Genomic DNA, 20,700 nt, shown 5'->3' on the forward strand with positions numbered 1-20,700 from the left:
GCAGGAATTCATGAACTAGTAAGTTATTCTTAGAAAAGCCACTTGGTGAAAAGTATATTAAATAGACTCATTTCTCAGCTCTGAATAAGAAGAGGGCACCATTTACCAGATTGTCATGTTTCCAAATTTTCCCTCACATTCTCCAAGCTACTATTCTGCAAAGAAGAAAGCAAATCACCTGGGACTTGGAACTCTGGTTCTCTGTGGAGTGGCAGCCAGATGCCTAGATGGAGGACTGAAGACTCTTTATATTTTAAGGAGTTTAAGTTGTAATGGTGTCAGTGAAAAGAGAGATGGTTTGTGCACATCAGCTGGGTCATGCAGATCATTAGTTTTACTTTTTCTTTCCTTTGACTTGTAAGACAAAAACACAAAGTCAAATTTATACTTCGGAACTGCACCTAGCTCTTCAAGTGTGACAACACCTAGGTAAAATTTGCATTGCACTTTTGAACTAATCATCTTGAATAAAATGTAAATAGCAGTAATCAGGTAGTGAACTGTACATGTAAGAGGAACTTTGATAATACCTATATTAGAGTATTACATTCTATTTTTATTTTCATTTGCTATTATAATAATATTCATCATATTAACTTTCACTACATCAGTTCCAGAACTCTGAACATGCTAAACAGATATTGGTTTGTGTGGGTTCATCCTATGCAGAGCAGAAACTTAAACCAAAAGCAGAAGTTATGCTGTTCTATGAAGCATCTCCCCACAGACCTGGTGCTGGAGAAGAGAGGTTGGGTTGGCACAGAGTCATACTGGGTTTCAAGTTTACTTTACAAGATTAATATTGATGCTTTGTGTGTCATTCTGATGCTATGCATGTGCTCTGTAGTATTAATCCTTTCCACAAAGTAGTGCACAGAAAAAAATGACAATATTTGCACAGCACCTGGGGGTGAGGATGGGAATGAGAGAATCGGCTGAAAATTGGAAGTCAGTCTTAGCTTTTCCTTGAGGCCTGAAGGTGTCAATATCCTGGCACTCCTATAATACATTCATGCCCAAAGGCAAAGGCTGAGAAGCTCTGCTAGGAAATAACTATGGTATAATAAAATTCAGAGTACAGAGGACCAGCAGATGGCGTAACGGTTATGTCACTGAACTCCCATGTAGTCAACTGCAATTCAAGTCCTGGGTACAGCAGCTTAAAACTCACCCTGGGTTTGCGTGCGTGCATGTTCAAGATCCTGAGAGGAGAACGGAAGAAAAGGGGTTGCAATGTGGCCACCCATAAGAGATAATGTCTTGCTTTCTATCTTTCTGTCTCTCTGTCTCTCTCTGTTTCTCAGGCAAGCACACATACCTTATAGCAAAAATCTCTCTTAAGAAAGAAAAATTCAGAGTACAGCCAGGTGCCAAACAAGCACATGTTTCACCCATACTTTTGCAGTAGAGTATCACAACAATTAAGACAACATAGTGAAATATTTTAAGAATCAGTTCAAATCAAAATCGAAGAAATGGAAGCCATTTGAATGATTATGTAGTACACAGTTACTATTATTAGTATGGATATTTCCTGCCCCTAATGGCCTTTAGAAAATATTAATTCAGAGCTAACCTCTCATTGTATAATAAGGACAGGGAATGGAAATTATTTCCTGAGACACTCCTGACAGTGCTATTATTGAGTCAGTAGTGCATTAAGTTATTTCAGAGGTTAAGCAAAGCATGATGTGGTGTGTTGAAGCTGGTGTACTAGTCAAGCACTGATGCCTTTTAGGATCCTGAGTTTCTCACTAACCTCTGCATCTTGAACTAGGAAAAAATAAAGTATGTCCCCTCCTGTGCTCATGGAAATAGAAGGAAGAAGAATGGAGAGTTAAAGATGCAATTCTGTGCTTAACAAATGAAAGATCTAAGCAGTGTGAGGCTGGCTAGTCTCATGTCACCAGCAACTCCTATCAGTGGAAATAGAGGGCCCCCATAGTTCTGGTTTACAGAAATAAGACTAAATCCCTCCCCCAAACACATCACACTGGGGGTGCTCAGTGGTAAAGATCAGATATGCCTGTTTCTCACCACATGAGTGCTATGGGGACAGCATACATTAGCTAGATTCGTAGTCATTCCGCACTGACAACATGAGAATAGAACCTTGTTCTTTATAAGCCAATTGTCTTCAGGTGAAGAAAATGGTGAGCATATTAAACAACATAATAAAGTCTATGAACTTTAATCAGCTGACTCTTCTGCCTTATTCCTGCCAGATTTCTTCAACACAACTGCATCAGACACATATCCAAGAAAGCATTTTTTGGATTATATAATTTGCAAATATTGTAAGTAACTTTTTTACAGTTATAATGTGAGTATAATGTTAAGTAAGGACTGAAAGGGTAGAATACTACTTTTCCAGGCTTGACTTGACTGCAGAGAAATGGAGGGTACAGGGTATCACAAAGATTTTAAATGAGTTATTACACTGAAAGAATTACTAAAAGATTCTTACTTTTACCAGAAGATGTATAAAGGCTCTCTAACTTTGCCTTTCCAGTTTGTGTGACTTCCACAATATGTTAGCATTTTTTTTCTAACCCTTGATCAATTACTAAATATTGGGTTGTCAGGAAAGTCACGGTGCATTTTTGCATAGGAAAATACGTCATGACTTTCCTGACAACTTAATACTTTCTTAAAATGATAATCTATTAATCTGACCCCCAAAATATGACAAAAGCAAAAATTGTCCCACATAATTAATTTTTCTACTCTTATACTATAATTTAATATAATAGCCCAAAACTTTCTCTTTGGCCACTGCCCTTACCATGGCCCTGGTGTTGCATGTGCTGGACTTGTGCTTGTCCATACTTCTGGTTATTTTCTGACTTTTGCCTCTGATGATCCACTAGTGTGCTTTTAGAAGCCAAAGTCCAGGGACCAGCAAGTGTTTAGGTGGTTAAGGTACTTAATTCCCACATGGCCGACAGTGGTTCAAGTCCTAGACCTGGCAGGTTAAAAATCACAACAAATAATAGATAGATGATTGATTGATTGATTGATAGATAGATGATAGATAAATGGAAAGGGGGGTAGATAACCATCTTCATATCATCCTCAGTGGTTTATATTCTAATTATATGTGACTGCAATGGAATCTTGAGCTTGTCTAACAAACTCAACCTTACAGATATCTCAACCACAACTACATTACAACTCTCAGATCTGGAGTATTCAAAGACTTACATCAACTAACTTGGCTGTAAGTATTTTGGTTTTATTTCCCCTGTAAAGGACCATAGTCTTAATTATATACAACAGTATATTCATTTAGTTTTCACTCACTGATGCCTCTTGCTTATTATATTTTTCTTCTGACTGTCACATAGTCTGGAGCACTTCACCCAAGCAAGTCAGAGAATGGTAAGGGATGGTTACGTGAGAAGGAAGTTGGCCATATTTGTTCAGGTGGCCTTCTGGGCTCAGCGGTAGCCTTGCTGAGCCATCCATCCAAACACCACTCATCCACCTGTTTTTCTCCTCAATGTTCACTAAGCCCAGGATTCCTCAACCACAGCACTATTGACATTTTGGTCCAGATGTTTTGTTTGGGGATGGCAGTGGCAAGAATATATTCCTGCACTGTAGGATGTTTGACATCATCTGTGGCTTCTACCCCCTAGGTATCAGTAATACATTCTGTGCCCCAAGAGTTGTGGTAACCACAAATGTCTCCGGACTTTACCAAATGTCCTCTGAGGAAAAGTGCCCCTCTATTGAAAACCACTGACCTAGAAAGTGAGCAAGTTAAAGACTTGTTCTGATTTTCAGAAATATTCAGAGAAAAGTCTGAAAGTGCAGTAGCTCATGGTATTTTACCACTTTACAGGTTATGTTATTAGCTCTAGAGGAAGAGGTCTTACTTCAGATTCTGCACTTTCATCAGGAAAATAATTGTCTTCTAAGGATAGTTAGAAGACTCTCTGTGTCAATATGCCTATTTTCTGCAGTTTGACTTGGTCTCATCAGTAAAACCAGGGCTTCAGCTTCATACAGGCTCTTGTGTGTGCCTGGCCACAGCCTAACACTTTCAGGCAATTTTCCCAGATTTCTTTTTTTTTCCATCATAATTCTTTTTTTTTTTTTTTTTTTGAAGAGGTTTTTGCTGTGTGGTACGTGTACTCGCCAGAAAGACAGAGTGAGACAGAGAGACAGAAAGCGAGAAATCACCTGCTGGGCGGATGGCCACACCGCAATCCCTTCTCCTCCATTCTCCTCTTGGGATCTTGGGCACTCACGCACACGCACCAGTCATGAGTTTAACTCACCGGATCTGGGACTAGAACCCTGATCGACTACATAGAAGTTCAGTGACAGAGCCATTACACTAACTGCTGATCCCTCTAATTCTTTTTTAAGAAGGGTGTTGTAACAATTAAGTCCCACTACATATGTAAAGTGCCTTATACAGGGCTCCTGGTATATAGTAGGTGCTCAAAGTAGCTCCTTTCTCCTGATCTTACTCTCAGGGACTCCTTAAAGTACGAGGAAATGTTATCTACTGAAGATGATGTATATGGTAATGTCTTTGACTTGATTGACATACCCTGCACGCATGCTTTCCAAAACCATATTGTATGCTGTGAAGGTGTATAATGATTAACTGAACATAAAAAAAAAATAACAAATAAATAAATATTTTTAAAAAGATGAAATGGGACTTGGCTTCAAAGATAACAACAGAAGAGGAGGTTAATTTCCCCATAGTCTAAAACAAACAAACAAACAAAAAACTACTTTATATATAGGTTAAGTATCCCTTTTCCAAAATGCTTTGAACCAGAAGTGTCTCCAATTTTGAACTTTTTTCAGACTTTGGAATCTGTACATATACATAATGAGATATCTTGGGAGTGAGACTCAGTCTAAGCACAAAATTCATGTATGTTTTATATGCACCTTATATACATAGCTTGAGGGCAATTTCATACAATAGTTCTACTTTGCAGCATTTTGACTGTGGCCCATCAAATGAGACCAGGTGTGAAATTTTCCACTTTTGGCATCAGGGCAGCACAAAAAAAAAAAAAAAAAAAAAAAAAAAGATCACATTTTGGAGTATTTTGGAGTTCATATTTTTAGGTTAGGGATGCTTGGCCTGTACAAATATATTTACCCTTTCACCTACAAAGTTCGTGGTGAATGGCTTGACATCCATTCATCAACTTGTGCAGACCTTACTGAATACATTATCCTAACACCAAGATACCAAGGAACCATTTGTGACTTCCTAAGAATTATATTTTGATTCATCCTTTGTTCAGTCAGACCAAAGTGTGTATTAAAGCCCATATTAAGCCAATAAGTGCAGCTTGTGCTGAACGCAGGCATCCAGTGGTGAAGGGTATAACCTGTATCTTAAGTCCAGTGGGAGGAGATACAGGAAGAGAAAGCAAACAATTAAGACAGTACTTGTTACATGCTGGGATATGAGTTGGAGAATTTGGAGTAAAGAGTTGCTCCAACCACAGGCTGAAGGCAAAGCTCTCAGGAAGAGACATTTGAACAATGTGGAAGGGCTCAAAGGAACGAGCCAGGTGTCAGTGATAGGCAAGAATGTTACGGGCCTTTTTTTTTTTTTTTTCTACTTTCATTTCAGAAATGTCTAAAATCGGAAATGTTTTCAATATGTTTTGTCAGAATTCTAGATGACAATCCGATAACCAGAATTTCACAGCAGTCGTTTAATGGATTAAATTCCTTATTTTTCCTGTAAGTATTCATCTGTCTGTAAATTGCAATGACATCTAACACTAGCTTACAAAAAGGGCTTTTAAAAATACCAAGCTCACTAAAACTGTTATTGTGCAAACCTTTATTGTATTGCTGGCCATAGGTACAGTTGCTACATCTCAACCATGGTTAAAAAGAAACAGCCAACCAGATTATAATGTATATTTAAAGCCTGTTAGTTGCTCTTCTTTAATTAACATATAATAATTGTACATATTTGTGAGTTATTAGTTTCTCAGTAAAAGAATGCAATGTGTAATGATTAAGTTATTAGTTTACACATCATCTGAACCATTTCTCCTTATATTGTATTGGAAACATTCAAAACACTCTTTTGAGACCAGCCTGTGGCGTGGTGGTTTAAGGTGGCTGGATCCCACATGCTCAGACTTGCTGTTTGAGTCCCAGATCCAACAGCTTAAAAAAAAATAAAATGACAGACATTTGTGTCTGCCTGCCCCTAATCCCAAAAGCGAGGAAAGATGGAGGAGAAGGGATTCTGGTGTGACTATCCCTTATAGTGGGATGCTTTCTCACTTTCTCTCTGTCTCTCTTCTGGGAGTGCATATGACCTCTGGTGAAATTTAAGAAAAACAAAACAAAACAAATCAAAAACCTCCTTTGTAGTTATTCTGAGATGAACAGTAAATAGTTAACTATTCTGCTCATTCTACTGTATTTTTTAACGCTAGAAATTGTTTCTCTTATATATCCATCATTTTATTTCCTTGAATCAACATCCCTTTATCCCCCCTCTCCGCTATCCCCTTCCCAGCCTCTAGCAGTCATTCTTCATCTCCACCTCTTTGAAGTCATCCTTTTCAATGTTCACATATGAATGAGAACACGCAATATCTGTCTTTCCATGCCTGGCTTATTTTGTAATGCCTTCCTGATTCTCCCCTGTTACCTAAATGATACATTTCTTTCTTTTTAATAGCTGAATTGTATTCCATTGTGGACACAAGGAACTTAAAGAGTTTGTGGGAAGATGTAAATAAAGTACAAGTTTATTTCAGTGCAAAAAAAAAAAAAGTTAAAACCCATGCATAATTTTTCACAATACATCTTTCTCATGAACTTTTTAAAGACCCTTCATATCTACCACATTTTCTTTGTCTATTGATGAACAGTTCAGTTGATTCAATATCTTGGTTATCGCGCATAGTGCTGCAATAAGCATTGGGGTGCAGACACCTTTACAACACACTCATTTACTTCCCTTTAAGTGTATGCCTAATAGTGAGATAGCTGGGTCAGATGGCAGTTCCATTTTGATCCCTTTTAATTTTCTTTCACCCTCATGCATGTTTTTATTTGCAGTGGTTAATCAAAGATAGTATCCATGTTTATATCCTAACTACATTTAAATCTATTTGAATATCCTAGGAGTTCAGTTCCAAATCTATTTATAATAGAGAAAAATGTGCCTTTGCCCAGCAAGGATCTGAAAATTCTAAAATCTTGGTCCTACCAACAGAGCAGCTCTCATAATTGCATTTTCACTGTTTATTAATACACTGGAATGATTTATCAGCAGGGGATTTTTATATTCCTTTACAGTTGATTGTATGGCATCATTATTTTTCTGTTTGTCAAAAGGGACCACGATATCATAAATTAATCGTGCAGCTTAACATGCTCATGAGTTGTTTTCTTTCCCCAAATTCTCTTTACTGTCACCTCTTAGATGTAATGCAGTCTCCAATGTGGCCCTGTAATGCTATAAATGATTCATGTTTTCCTTAAGAAGAAACTTTGGATGCGTGGCACTGACAATGAAGTTTACAAGGAAAATTACCATGAGCTTCAAAATTATTACCCAATATATATTTTTGTATCACCTCATAAAATTAAACTGTATAATACTTCTTCCCAGGATGTATATCATACTTACATATTCATAGTTTCTTTAACAACATCTTTTCTCTAATCCTTGCCATACACATATTTAAAGACCATTCTGAAAGAGTAATGTTATATGTTTTTTTCCTTCATCATGATATACAAATTTTAGCAAGCAAGTTTCCAAATTATGGAATAGTAAATGTACTATTTTTAAAGTGACATATCATTTTGTTTCTAATTAATATTTTCTTTGTGTAAAGGTCTATGGTTAATAACCACTTAGAAGCCCTTCCCAAGCAGATGTGTAACCAAATGCCTCAACTCAACTGGATGTGAGTATTAATTTAGAATTTAATATTATGTATTTGCCCAGATTAAGGAAACTAGCCTTCAAGTTAATTCATGATTACCTTAAAAGTCTATGTATGGGTGCCAGCAGGTGGCATGGTGGTTTAGGCATAGTACTCCCACATGAGTGACTGCAGTTCAAGTCCTGGACCTAGCAGTTTGCTTTCTCACTCTCCTCTCTCTGTCTCTCTCTAGTCAAATTGAATAATAATAATAATAAATAAATAAAATTAAATAAATAATTATTTTTTTAAATCTATGTACGATTTCTTTCTAGAACCAAACTCTCATCACATTGCTTCCCATTTTAAAAATCCTTTGAGGTTTCCCCAAGGTGAGAATATAAAGTTGCGCATTCCTCCTTGAGCACCCAAGAACCCTCGTTTCCCATCCCTCTTCCACATGACCCTTCCTTCTAGAGATACCGAACTACTGCTCCTGCAATCAGTTTCCTACATCCATACTGATCCCTGACCTTGAACATCTCATTCCTGTATTCTTATGGTGAACTTCATCATTTCCACTAGAAGTCAATTTACCCACCACCTCCAGAAGTTACTTCTGACCCACCACCCAAGTTCAGTGTCTGCCATTGTACTCCATTATATCACATGCCAAAATTTGCCATGCTGCCTGTTTTCTACACTTAACAGCTAGTTCTCTCTATCGTTGATTGTCTCTCCCCTACTGTTCTGTATGTTCGGTAAGGGCAGAAACCTATCGTACAATCCATGCCTAGTCTTAGGACAATGACAAGCACATAATAGGTGTTCGGTAAACCTTTGTTAGATGGATGTACAAAATCATTTCACTCCATAACTTTTAACCAATACTTGTTGCAAACATTCATTAAAATTACACCATGTCTTTACCACAACTATCCATCATTCCTGATCACATACTCTGTTATGGTCTCTTGCTACAGCCAGGATTGTCACAGTCATTGATATCCTAATTTGGAAAATGCTGATTTGAATCACTTTCAGTACTGTTCTTGTGGTTAAAAAGGGGGCTCAACATGCATAAAATGATAATACTATATTATATTATCTAGACTTTTTTATTTCTTTTTTATTTATGTTTTTTGTTCTTAGAAATGGGGAGGGAAAAAAGTATCCTTCAAAAATTCATGGAAAAATGAAATTAAAGTACAAAAACTATTCAGTGCAAAAACAAATTGAAGTCCATGTACAATTTCTTCATAAGATGCCCTTTCCATTATGGAGATTTAAATCCCAAGTCTGGAGTTTGATATGTGCAAGATAACTTTGGCCTACTTTTTCCTTCAGTAAAATAGAGGCCAATGTCTACCTGGGGGTGGAAGAATGCAAGGATATAATGATCTATGTGATGCCACAAGCACAAAAGTGCTTTCTAGGCTTTAGATTTAGACATATGTGAGTTGCAAAGACATTTCTACCACTTTCTAACTATGAGACTAGGGGGGAAAAAAAAGTGAGTCTCCAAGAGCCTCTAATTTCTCATTTGTTAAATGGAGGGTAATAATACCAACCTAGCAGAAGTGCTGTGTGATGCATGCCAAACAGCACCTGCCACCACAGAAGACCAATAGATGACAGTTACAATGGGTGGGTAATATTACAAAGAAACTTCAGAAAGCTTATGGAAAAATGGAATTGAAATATGAGTTTACTTTGGCACAAACAAAAAAATTAAAATTCATGCAGTTTCTTCATTATATACATTTTTCATAACATTTTTTTAAATTCCCATATATAATTAATAACATGATGTACAGCACCTAATGATACTCAGTCACTAAATGTTAGGCCACCATTTCCCTCAAATTTATTAATTTGTAACATTAATTTGAAAGAGATAAAAGCATATTAATTATACTAATCCTGTAATAATTAGGAAAAAACCATAGTAAAATTGGAGTGAAGAAAAATGAAATTCAGAATTGTCATATCAGCATGAAAAATTTTTTTTTTTTTTTTTTTTGAAGAGGTTTTCGCTATAGGGCGCATGCGCTCTCCAGAAAGACAGAGAGAGACAGAGAGACAGAGAGCTAGAAATCACCCCCCCCAGGGGGGATGGCCATGCCACAATCCCTTCTCCATTCTCTTCTCGGGATCTTGGGCATGCACGCACACGTGTCTGGCGTGAATTTAAGCCACCGGGTCTGGGACTCGAACCGCAGTCAACTACATGGGAGTCCAGTGACATAGCCATTACGCTAATTGCTGGTCCCAAAAATTTCTTTTTTTTTTAAGAGAGATTTTTGCTATATGGTGCGTGTGCTCGCCAGAGAAAGAGACAGACAGGAAGTGAGATCCCCCACATGGCCATCTCTTCTCCTCCATTCTCCTCTTGGCATTTTGGGTACTCATGCACATGCGCCCAATGTGTTGCAAGCCACTGGGAATCGCAATATGGGAGTCCAGCGACATAACCATTTTGCCATCTGCTAGTAACAACATGAAGAATTTCTAAACACAGATTTTGTGCATGACATCCAAAATATTTTCCACTCTCTCTTTCAGGGATTTGGAAGGCAATAGAATAAACCATCTTACAAATTCTACCTTTCTATCATGTGATTCACTCACAGTGCTGTAAGTATATACTGGACTTCAGAACTGAGGGGAAATACTACAGATTTTAAAATGAAAAGAAAACACTGTAAATAATAGTAATGTAATGTTTCGTTTACAGCCTTGATCTGAAACTGCAATACTAGAAAATGTGCACATTGATTTATTGAGGTTGATGGTGGGGCTGAACCTTAAGTGAAGTTTCCCACCATTTTGATTTCCACCTGCTCTCCTGGTTTCTGAGGTAGTCATCAATTCTGTGCACTCTCTCAGTTGAACTAGTTCTTGAAAGATCTCGTTTCCTCACCCCATGGTCACCAATGAAATGAGTTGATGAATGTGAAAGCGGTTAGCTATACAAGGGTTAGCTGTTATGGTCAATGATTCTAATCACTTGATGCCTCTCTTTCAAAAAAAAAAAGTTATAGGGAACCAGCAGTTAGCGTAATGGCTATGTCGCTGGATTCCCATGTAGTCGACCGCGGTTCGTGTCCCGGACCCGGTGGCTTAAAACTCACGCCAGGCACGTGTGCGTGCGTGCCCAAGATCCTGAGAAGAGAATGGAGGAGAAGGGATTGCGGCGTGACCATCCCCCCTGGGGGGTGATTTCTCGCTTTCTGTCTCTATGTCTCTCTCTGTCTGTCTGGCGAGCGCACGCGCCCTACAGTGAAAATCTCTCCAGAAAAAAATGTTTATAAGAGAAAAACATCTACTGTATTCTGATTGGACAAAGATTCCAATTACTGGGTTATGGTTGTTATAGGGGTGAGAGGGCAGATGGATTGGTCAATTGGCACATTTTCACTATTAAGTTTAAAAACACAAGTATAATATTTTGTTTCTGTTTTAATGATAGTTTTTCATACAGAGTAAGTACCCAGTCATGTTTGTTGATTGGGTGAGTAGTTGGGAAAGAGAATGGAAAAGAATTAGTAAAAAGAAATATTTCCTAAAAAAATCAGAATCCGAAGAAAATGCAGCTTCATAGACCACACTCATTACTTCAAACTGCTTAGGGCCGCACTTTCTGGGGAGAACATGTGGATGCCTTTCTTGGGTGAGAAACTCCTGCCTTCAGTTTCACACCAGAAGACACCTCTCTGTACCTTCAAAGGAGATGTATCTAATTACACCTGGATCAATGGCATCTCCCAATGAGACTGATGATTACAGCAAACTCAAACCCACAGTGCTGATTCTCACCATGTCTTACAGGTTTCTGCCTAGAAATCAAATTGATTTTGTTCCAGAGAAGACATTTTCTTCATTAAAAATTTTAGGAGAACTGTAAGTAGCATCGTCTACTAGGAAAATATGATTGCTTTTTCCAAGACTATATATTTAAATAACTAGTGAGACTGCTTTTCCACTAGTAGCAATCAAAATCCTGTAGACTATTGGATATTAAAAATCAATTAAGAAAACCAACATTATTCTAAAGTCAAAACCACCTTAAAATCAGACAGTGAGCTTAATACAGATGTAGCCTACACAGTTTTCCTGAGTATTTTCTTTGGGCCGTTTCATGTGTTAGGAGTTGATGAATGTTCCATAGCTTCTTAAACATAGAGATCATTTGTCTCTAATGGCTGGAGTAAAGTTAATTCTCAATAATGCTTGTTGAATGAGTGAATAACTGACTGACTAACATAACATAATCAATTGTAACTGAAATGCTTATTAGCCCTTGAGAAATTACAACTTCTGTGGCAAGTGAAGCAAATACAAATGTCTAGAATGAGGATTAGACTTATTGAAAAATATCCAGAGTTTATGTAACTTTTTTATTGAAATACATGTTTTGCAGCTCTTAGACTTTTAAAAAACATTTACCTGGCTAGCAGTCTATTGTTCCCCATGTAACTGTGTGTCACTGTTATTACAAAGAGTGGTGATTAAGATAGATAAATCATTCTCCTGACTGAGGCATTAAAATAGAAATTAATTTCTTAATTAACCTCTCTATTTTTTATACTTTATTTTGGAATCTAGAAAGGACTGGAGGAAAAGCTCAATAACAGTAATTTTTTAAAATAATTATGAACAAGTAAAGTAATTCAGTCTAATCCATGAGCATCATAAATCAAATCCACAAATATTTACTAAGTGCCAATTATGTGCAAGGCACTTTGTTAGAACTAAAAATATCATCATTTTATGGCAAAAAATTAAAGTCAGCTCACTCAGGGATGTTCCTTGTCAGGTTCTGAAGGAAGGATCTGGACTCCAGTTACAGAGTGGAGTCAGCGTGTAGCCAAGGACAACAGGGATGTATGTCATATATAAACTTAAATAAATGTGGTGTGGAGTCCCCACTTTGAATATGTTTCCAGTCTCCTCTCATCCTACATATAATCAGAGCCACACCAAAAACAAAACAAAAACCCAACTAAGAGACACTAGCTTGCTTTTGTGAAACCACCAGTAATCCATTCCAAGCCACTTCATCTCAGGAAGCTAAAAGAAATCCAAAGGTTGACAGACTTAACTTGAATAAGGCTTTATACATCTTGATCATTTTATGTACTTTCATGGTGATGAACCCTTCCCAGGGAAGTAGGTGAGGATCCTGAAGCCATTTCCCCCTCAAAGCATGTACTTTATTTTTCTGTGAACACTTGGGAGGACATGTTCTGGTCTAAAAGGTCACCATCACCTTGCTCTTTTGTCATGCTCTCTCTGACCCAGGTTCACCTGTCGTTTTCTTTCTAGGCTATGAGGTAGGCATGCTCCTCATATCTGGAATCCTAGATCAGAATTCCCAGTTGTCAGGGCCTCACACTCAGATGTCATGGCAGCACCTCAGAAGTAACGTGTTTAAAACTACCAGTTTCTTCACCTGCATTTGCCAGTGTTGTGGTACCAGCCAGGCTCGAGAACTACTGCCTTTCTCTCTACCTCTCCTAAATGCCTTGGATTTTCTCAGACCCTCACTCCTGCCAGTGTCCCCTTAATGCCTTCCCAACCCTCATTTGGTCCATGTGGAATCCTCCTGCCTGGTCTTCCTTCTCTAGCTGTTTGGCCTTCCGGCTTGTCTTTCATACTTTTGACAGAATTACCACCCCATAATCCAGAGCATATCATGACCCTGTCCTGCCTAACGTTTTCACTCCTTGTTGCCTGCTGTTTATCCAAGTCTTTGACCCAGTTGCCAAAGGTTGATATGCATGTTACCAGGCTCCCACTCAGAGATTCTGGTATGGAAGCTCTGGGGTAGACACCAGGAATGTGCTCTTCTTAAAAGCAGACTCAGACTGAACTGGACTCTGGGAAATACTGCCTTGGAGTGTATTCATGCCTCTCCATGTATCTTCTAGGATCTCTTCCTTTATGTCTCTCCCATGCTTTTCCTCCTCACCCTCACTGGACCATTTCCTGACCTCTAGAGACATCATTGAATGCCAAGCATCTGTTTCTCTAATTGTGCTATGCTATAACCTGAAAAGCTGCTTTTCTTTACCCCACTGTAACTCATCAAGCTTTGTTCAAAACTTCCTTATTTTCAAGGCCAATATTGAGAATTCCCTCTATATTTTCCCTGTAATTCTATAAAAGCATTTGTTTCATTCTTTCCTTGTTGTATAATCAAATTGCTAGTGAGAGCTAAGTCTTAGTTATCTGTGACTCCCATATACCCACCAGTAGCTGAAGAATATCAAAAACAGAGAATATTTATTGTTTGATTCTTTTTGGGGGGTGGGGGGAGGTTTTTGCTATACGGCACGTGCACTCGCCAGAAAGAAAGGCAGAGAGGCAGAAAGAGAGAAATCACCCTCCAGGGGGATGACCACGCCGCAATCTCTTCTCCTCTCCGGATCTTGGGCACACACGTGCATGTGCCCGGCGTGAGTTTAAGCCACCAGGTCTGGGACTCAAACTGCGGTTGACTACATGGGAGTCCAGCAACATAACCATTACACCAACTGCTGGTCACAGTTTGATTCTTTTTTTTTTTTTTTTTTTGGAGGGGTTTTTCGCTATAGGGCACGGGCGCTCCCCAGACAGACAGAAAGAGACAGAGAGACAGAAAGCAAGAAATCACCCCCCAGAGGGGATGGTCATGCCGCAATCCCTTCTCCTCCATTCTCCTCTTGGGATCTTGGGCATGCACACACACGCGCCCGGCGTGAGTTCTAAGCTATCGGGTCCGGGACGTGAACCGCAGTCAACTACGTGGGAGTCCAGCGACATAGCCATTACGCCAACTGCTGGTTTCCCACAGTTTGATTCTTAATTAAGCAATACATCTCTCTTATTTTTAATATCTTCTCTGACTTATAAGAATGTTTTGGGCTCTTAATGATCATTGTTTCTTTGAACCTAATGAGTCTCTTTTCTACCTTTCATAGAGTCTCTTCTGTATGATTCTTTAGGGATTGAACAGTCTTGTCATAATTAATTCTAGACTCTTATTCTCTTCTACAACAATAGACCTATATAAGAATATATTTAAAATGTGTGAACTTATTCATTCAGGACTGTCTGGGCAGATATTGAGTGACCAATACTATCTTAGTCGGAATGCAAAATAAATAAAAACTGCAAGTCTTGACCTCAAAAATTTAGTTGAATAAACAAAAGACCACATATATGAGGCAAGTAGGAATCATGAAAAGCACAAATGGTAGAAGTGTACACAGAGTACCTAAAACAGAGGAAAGTAATCAAAGTAGACTTTAAGCCAGGTTGGAAATGTGTTGGAGAGGGAGTGAGAGGAAATTCCAGAAGGGAACTGGATGAGCAAAATGTCATTTGTCTGTAAGTGATAGAGAACATATCCATCTGGCTGATTCCCATGGCCTTATTGTTGCGTAACAAGTTATCAGGTTGGTTAAATTAGGTTCATATTTTCTATTGCATCAAATGGGATGATGATAATTGTGAGGAGTAATAACTATGTCATTTATTTCCATTGTAATTGCTTTGGGTTTTCATTGTCATCAACAGGGATCTGTCTAGCAATATGATAATGGAGCTACCACCTCACGTGTTTAAAGACCTTAGTCTTCTACAAAAACTGTAAGTTCTTCTCACTGTACTCAGACTTTAATGACAACCTTTTGAGTGTCCAAAATAAGAACATTCTTATGTTTTTCTCCCCTAATGCCTAATGTAAAAAAGGAACCTGTCATCCAATCCTCTTTTGTATCTCCACAAGAACCAGTTTGAAAGTCTTAAACAACTTCAGTCTTTGTAAGTAAAATATTACAATTAAGTTGATTGTAATTTTAGTGGATGAATTTTACTTAGAGACATACTTATTTTTACTTTTTTTTTTTTCAATTTCTAAAGGGCAAGAGCACACACTAGAGACAGACACAGAGACAGAGGAGGCAGAGAGAAAGCACCTCCCAATGAGGTGTGGTCACACTGCAATCCTTTCTCCTCCATTTCTCTATGCTATCAAGATTGGAGGCATGCATTTGCACATGCATCCAACAGAGACACACTTATTTTGAACGGATATTCCACACACAGGAGCATACATTCTCAGACAGCTATGAATACCATTGTTACCATCAAGTATGTACTGAGTGAGAACAAAACCTCAGTTTTTAATTTCCATGTTTGAAGCTACATGTATTTCCTTTCTGAAAACTGGATTCATATGGAAAAATCTCATCATACAGTTTTTACAAAAAAAAATTAATTTGCAGTAGTTTTAGTACTGAAGTTTTGATTAAAACAAATTACATAAGATTTGCCTGCTTTTTCAAAACTTTTTCTCTTTCCCACAAGAATATATTTTATATCTATCTACAGTGCATGAATTTTTTGGTGAGAGTTTTGTGGGTTTGTTTTTTGTTTTGTTTAGTTTTGCTTTGCTTTAGGACGTATGTGCTCACTGGAGAGTCAGAAGGACAGATAGCGAGAAATCGCCCCAGAGAGGATGGCCATGCTACAGTCTCTTTCCTTCTGCTCTCCCCTGGGGACTTTGGATATGCATGCACATGTGCCCAGCGTAAGTTTCAAGCTGCCAAGTCTGGAACTAGAACTACGATTGGCCATGTGGGAGTCCAGTGCTTCAACCTTCATGCCACTTGCTGGTCCCCAGTGCATGCATTTTACTTTCTAGTAAGTAAAGAAAAAAATTATCACACAAGCATGAGCATTAAGAATTAACGTTGTTTAATATTTTTAAAATTTCACTGTCTTAGGTGTCAGTGGTCAAGAACTCTGCCAGTTATCCTTTGAATATCATGATTCCTTTCCCACAGATGGCCATTGTGGGCTGAAGTCTGCTTGTTTTTACATGGAAAGAATGCTATATTATCCTATTTCAGCCTAAAATATTTCTCCATTTAATTCCAAAGATCAATCCTTAATATCACCTTTTTTTTTTTTTTTTGAGAGATTTTCGCTATAGGACACGTGTGCTCACCAGACAGACAGACAGAGACATTAGAGAAGAGAAGTGAGAAATCACCCCCCAGGGGGGATGGTCACGCTACAATCCCTTCTCCTCCATTCTCCTCTTGGGATCTTGGGCACGCACGCACACGTGCCCGGCGTGAGTTTGAAGCCACCGGGTCCAGGACGCGAACCACGGTCGACTACGTGGGAGTCCAGCGACATAGCCATTACACTAACTGCTGGTTCCCAATATCACCTTTCTTAAAATGTCTTTCTTGGGGCTAGCAGATGGTGCAGCAGTTATGTCACTGGACTACAACATGGTAGACAACAGTTCGAGTCCAGGACCTGGTGTTTTGCAAATCATACTGGGCACATGTGCGTATGTGCCCAAGAACCCAGGAGGAAAATAGATCCCATCTCCTCTATGGGGGCGATTTCTCACTTTCCTCCTCACTGTCTCTCTCTCTCTCTCTCCAGTGAGCACGTGCACTCTGAGGCAAAAACCTCTCTTAAAAAAGGTTTTTTCTCCCATGAGAGAGACAGAGACAGAGAGATAGATAGATATTCAGCTCTAAGAAGGTCCTCACACTGTGATCCAGCCTCAGTCAACTCCAGATCATGGACATGAGCATGCTCAAATCTCTGGCAGAAAGCTGAAATGTTTTCATGTGGGTCAGTCTTAAAGATCATATCATTTTTTAGTTTCGTTAAGTAATTTTTATTAGAAATCAATGCAAGTTTCTCTCAACAGATATTAATGAATATCCATTGATGAAAAAGACTTAGTGTCTGTTTTAATAAACCAGAATATAAAAATTGAAAAAAACATATAAATAACTCATTATTCTTAAATATGAGAGCAGAACCAGGATGCGGACAATGATTCTTCCCTTCACTTACCACATCTTCCATTTCTGAAAGTCAACATATTTAGCCTCTATACAATGCTTTTCTGGAAGTCAAAGTTGTAACTATTTACTCTATAGTTTTCTTTATCTTTTCCTTTATTGTATCTTTGATTTTTTAAAAATTCATTTACATATTTATTGGCCACCAAATTATGCCTAGCACTGTCTTGGGCACTCAGTATTTAATAGCCTCTGCTCTTTGGGATCCTATGGAATAGTAAACAATTACATGATCCACACAAAGTTAAAACTGCAATAAGTCAAGGAGAAAGCCAGAGAATAAAAGAAAGAATAGGAACAAACCTTTGAAAGGGACAAAGTTTTCTGCTAAAGGACTCACATGCTGATCAGTAGTATAATAGCTCCCCCAAGCTTCATTTCTAACTTCCAAAGAGCAAAGTGACTCTTCTACAAAGAACTCATGGGACAAAGGGAAACACAGAACCATGTTGAGAAACTCTAGAACTACGATTGGCCATGTGGGAGTCCAGTGCTTCAACCTTCATGCCACTTGCTGGTCCCCAGTGCATGCATTTTACTTTCTAGTAAGTAAAGAAAAAAATTATCACACAAGCATGAGCATTAAGAATTAACGTTGTTTAATATTTTTAAAATTTCACTGTCTTAGGTGTCAGTGGTCAAGAACTCTGCCAGTTATCCTTTGAATATCATGATTCCTTTCCCACAGATGGCCATTGTGGGCTGAAGTCTGCTTGTTTTTACATGGAAAGAATGCTATATTATCCTATTTCAGCCTAAAATATTTCTCCATTTAATTCCAAAGATCAATCCTTAATATCCCCTTTTTTTTTTTTTTTAGGGATTTTCGCTATAGGACACGTGTGCTCACCAGACAGACAGACAGAGACATTAGAGACAAAAAGCGAGAAATCACCCCCCAGGGGGGATGGTCACGCTACAATCCCTTCTCCTCCATTCTCCTCTCGGGATCTTGGGCACGCACGCACACGTGCCCGGCGTGAGTTTGAAGCCACCGGGTCCAGGACGCGAACCACGGTCGACTACGTGGGAGTCCAGCGACATAGCCATTACACTAACTGCTGGTTCCCAATATCACCTTTCTTAAAATGTCTTTCTTGGGGCTAGCAGATGGTGCAGCAGTTATGTCACTGGACTACAACATGGTAGACAACAGTTCGAGTCCAGGACCTGGTGTTTTGCAAATCATACTGGGCACATGTGCGTATGTGCCCAAGAACCCAGGAGGAAAATAGATCCCATCTCCTCTATGGGGGCGATTTCTCACTTTCCTCCTCACTGTCTCTCTCTCTCTCTCTCCAGTGAGCACGTGCACTCTGAGGCAAAAACCTCTCTTAAAAAAGGTTTTTTCACCCATGAGAGAGACAGAGACAGAGAGATAGATAGATATTCAGCTCTAAGAAGGTCCTCACACTGTGATCCAGCCTCAGTCAACTCCAGATCATGGACATGAGCATGCTCAAATCTCTGGCAGAAAGCTGAAATGTTTTCATGTGGGTCAGTCTTAAAGATCATATCATTTTTTAGTTTCGTTAAGTAATTTTTATTAGAAATCAATGCAAGTTTCTCTCAACAGATATTAATGAATATCCATTGATGAAAAAGACTTAGTGTCTGTTTTAATAAACCAGAATATAAAAATTGAAAAAAACATATAAATAACTCATTATTCTTAAATATGAGAGCAGAACCAGGATGCGGACAATGATTCTTCCCTTCACTTACCACATCTTCCATTTCTGAAAGTCAACATATTTAGCCTCTATACAATGCTTTTCTGGAAGTCAAAGTTGTAACTATTTACTCTATAGTTTTCTTTATCTTTTCCTTTATTGTATCTTTGATTTTTTAAAAATTCATTTACATATTTATTGGCCACCAAATTATGCCTAGCACTGTCTTGGGCACTCAGTATTTAATAGCCTCTGCTCTTTGGGATCCTATGGAATAGTAAACAATTACATGATCCACACAAAGTTAAAACTGCAATAAGTCAAGGAGAAAGCCAGAGAATAAAAGAAAGAATAGGAACAAACCTTTGAAAGGGACAAAGTTTTCTGCTAAAGGACTCACATGCTGATCAGTAGTATAATAGCTCCCCCAAGCTTCATTTCTAACTTCCAAAGAGCAAAGTGACTCTTCTACAAAGAACTCATGGGACAAAGGGAAACACAGAACCATGTTGAGAAACTCTTACTCAGATTAGCCAGAAAGAAAGTGAGAGTAAGACCTCTTTCAAAATAAACATTAAAAGGAAAAGACTTGTATCTTTGTAGATTGTCCTCCATCATTTCCAGCAGCTCTTAGTTCACAATGTCCTAAAGAGGTCTTCAAAGTAACCACATCTGTATAAGCCTCTAGATAAATTAAGACTATAGGAGTGATTGTTGGAGTTCTTTGAGGACATGTTCTGGAACCTGGAGAAATTAAAAGGATTATGCTTCCCACTGTCATCTTAGAAAATAATTGTCTGAAGTAGAGCTACTCTTAAAGCCTCCACGGTTTTCCACCTGAAAGACACATAGACCAGAGAAATTACTCTGGCCCCATGGCCAAGGGGTTAAGGACTGGATCCCACATGGTTCAAATCTCAGCTCTGGCAACTTGAAAAACACAAAGAAATGGAAGATCAGAGACTCCAACATGACCATACTGCGTGATGGGGTGCTCCTCTCTCTCTCCTCTCTTGTCTCTCTGGCAAGCATATGTATGTGCTCTGGCAATTAAAAATAAGTTAATAAATAAATAGATCAATCAGTGAATAAATCCAGGTTCTTACAACACTCACTTCAGGGATCTTCGCAGGTTAGAAGTAGCTACTGAAGGGACCAGCAGTTAGTGTAATGGCTATGTCTCTAGACTCCCACGTAGTCGACCGTGGCTCCAGTCCCGGACCGGCGGGTTAAACTCACGCCACGCGCCTGTGCGCA

General features: G+C 38.6%; 1 protein-coding gene across 1 annotated transcript in view; it reads left to right on the forward strand.

Annotated features, from left to right (window-relative positions):
• RXFP2 (relaxin family peptide receptor 2) overlaps positions 1-20,700 on the forward strand; it is a 91,195-nt gene that overhangs the window by 54,484 nt on the left and 16,011 nt on the right. Inside the window, exons 6-13 of the mRNA XM_006158457.1 lie at positions 2,226-2,297; positions 3,149-3,220; positions 5,659-5,730; positions 7,860-7,931; positions 10,455-10,526; positions 11,721-11,792; positions 15,453-15,524; positions 15,627-15,698. Of these exons, the coding sequence (XP_006158519.1) occupies positions 2,226-2,297; positions 3,149-3,220; positions 5,659-5,730; positions 7,860-7,931; positions 10,455-10,526; positions 11,721-11,792; positions 15,453-15,524; positions 15,627-15,698 (576 nt within the window). The remainder of the gene's footprint in view (positions 1-2,225; positions 2,298-3,148; positions 3,221-5,658; positions 5,731-7,859; positions 7,932-10,454; positions 10,527-11,720; positions 11,793-15,452; positions 15,525-15,626; positions 15,699-20,700) is intronic.

The sequence above is a fragment of the Tupaia chinensis genome, unplaced genomic scaffold (assembly GCF_000334495.1).
Source record: "Tupaia chinensis unplaced genomic scaffold, TupChi_1.0 Scaffold000597_1, whole genome shotgun sequence".
NCBI classification, from domain to species: Eukaryota; Metazoa; Chordata; class Mammalia; order Scandentia; family Tupaiidae; genus Tupaia; species Tupaia belangeri.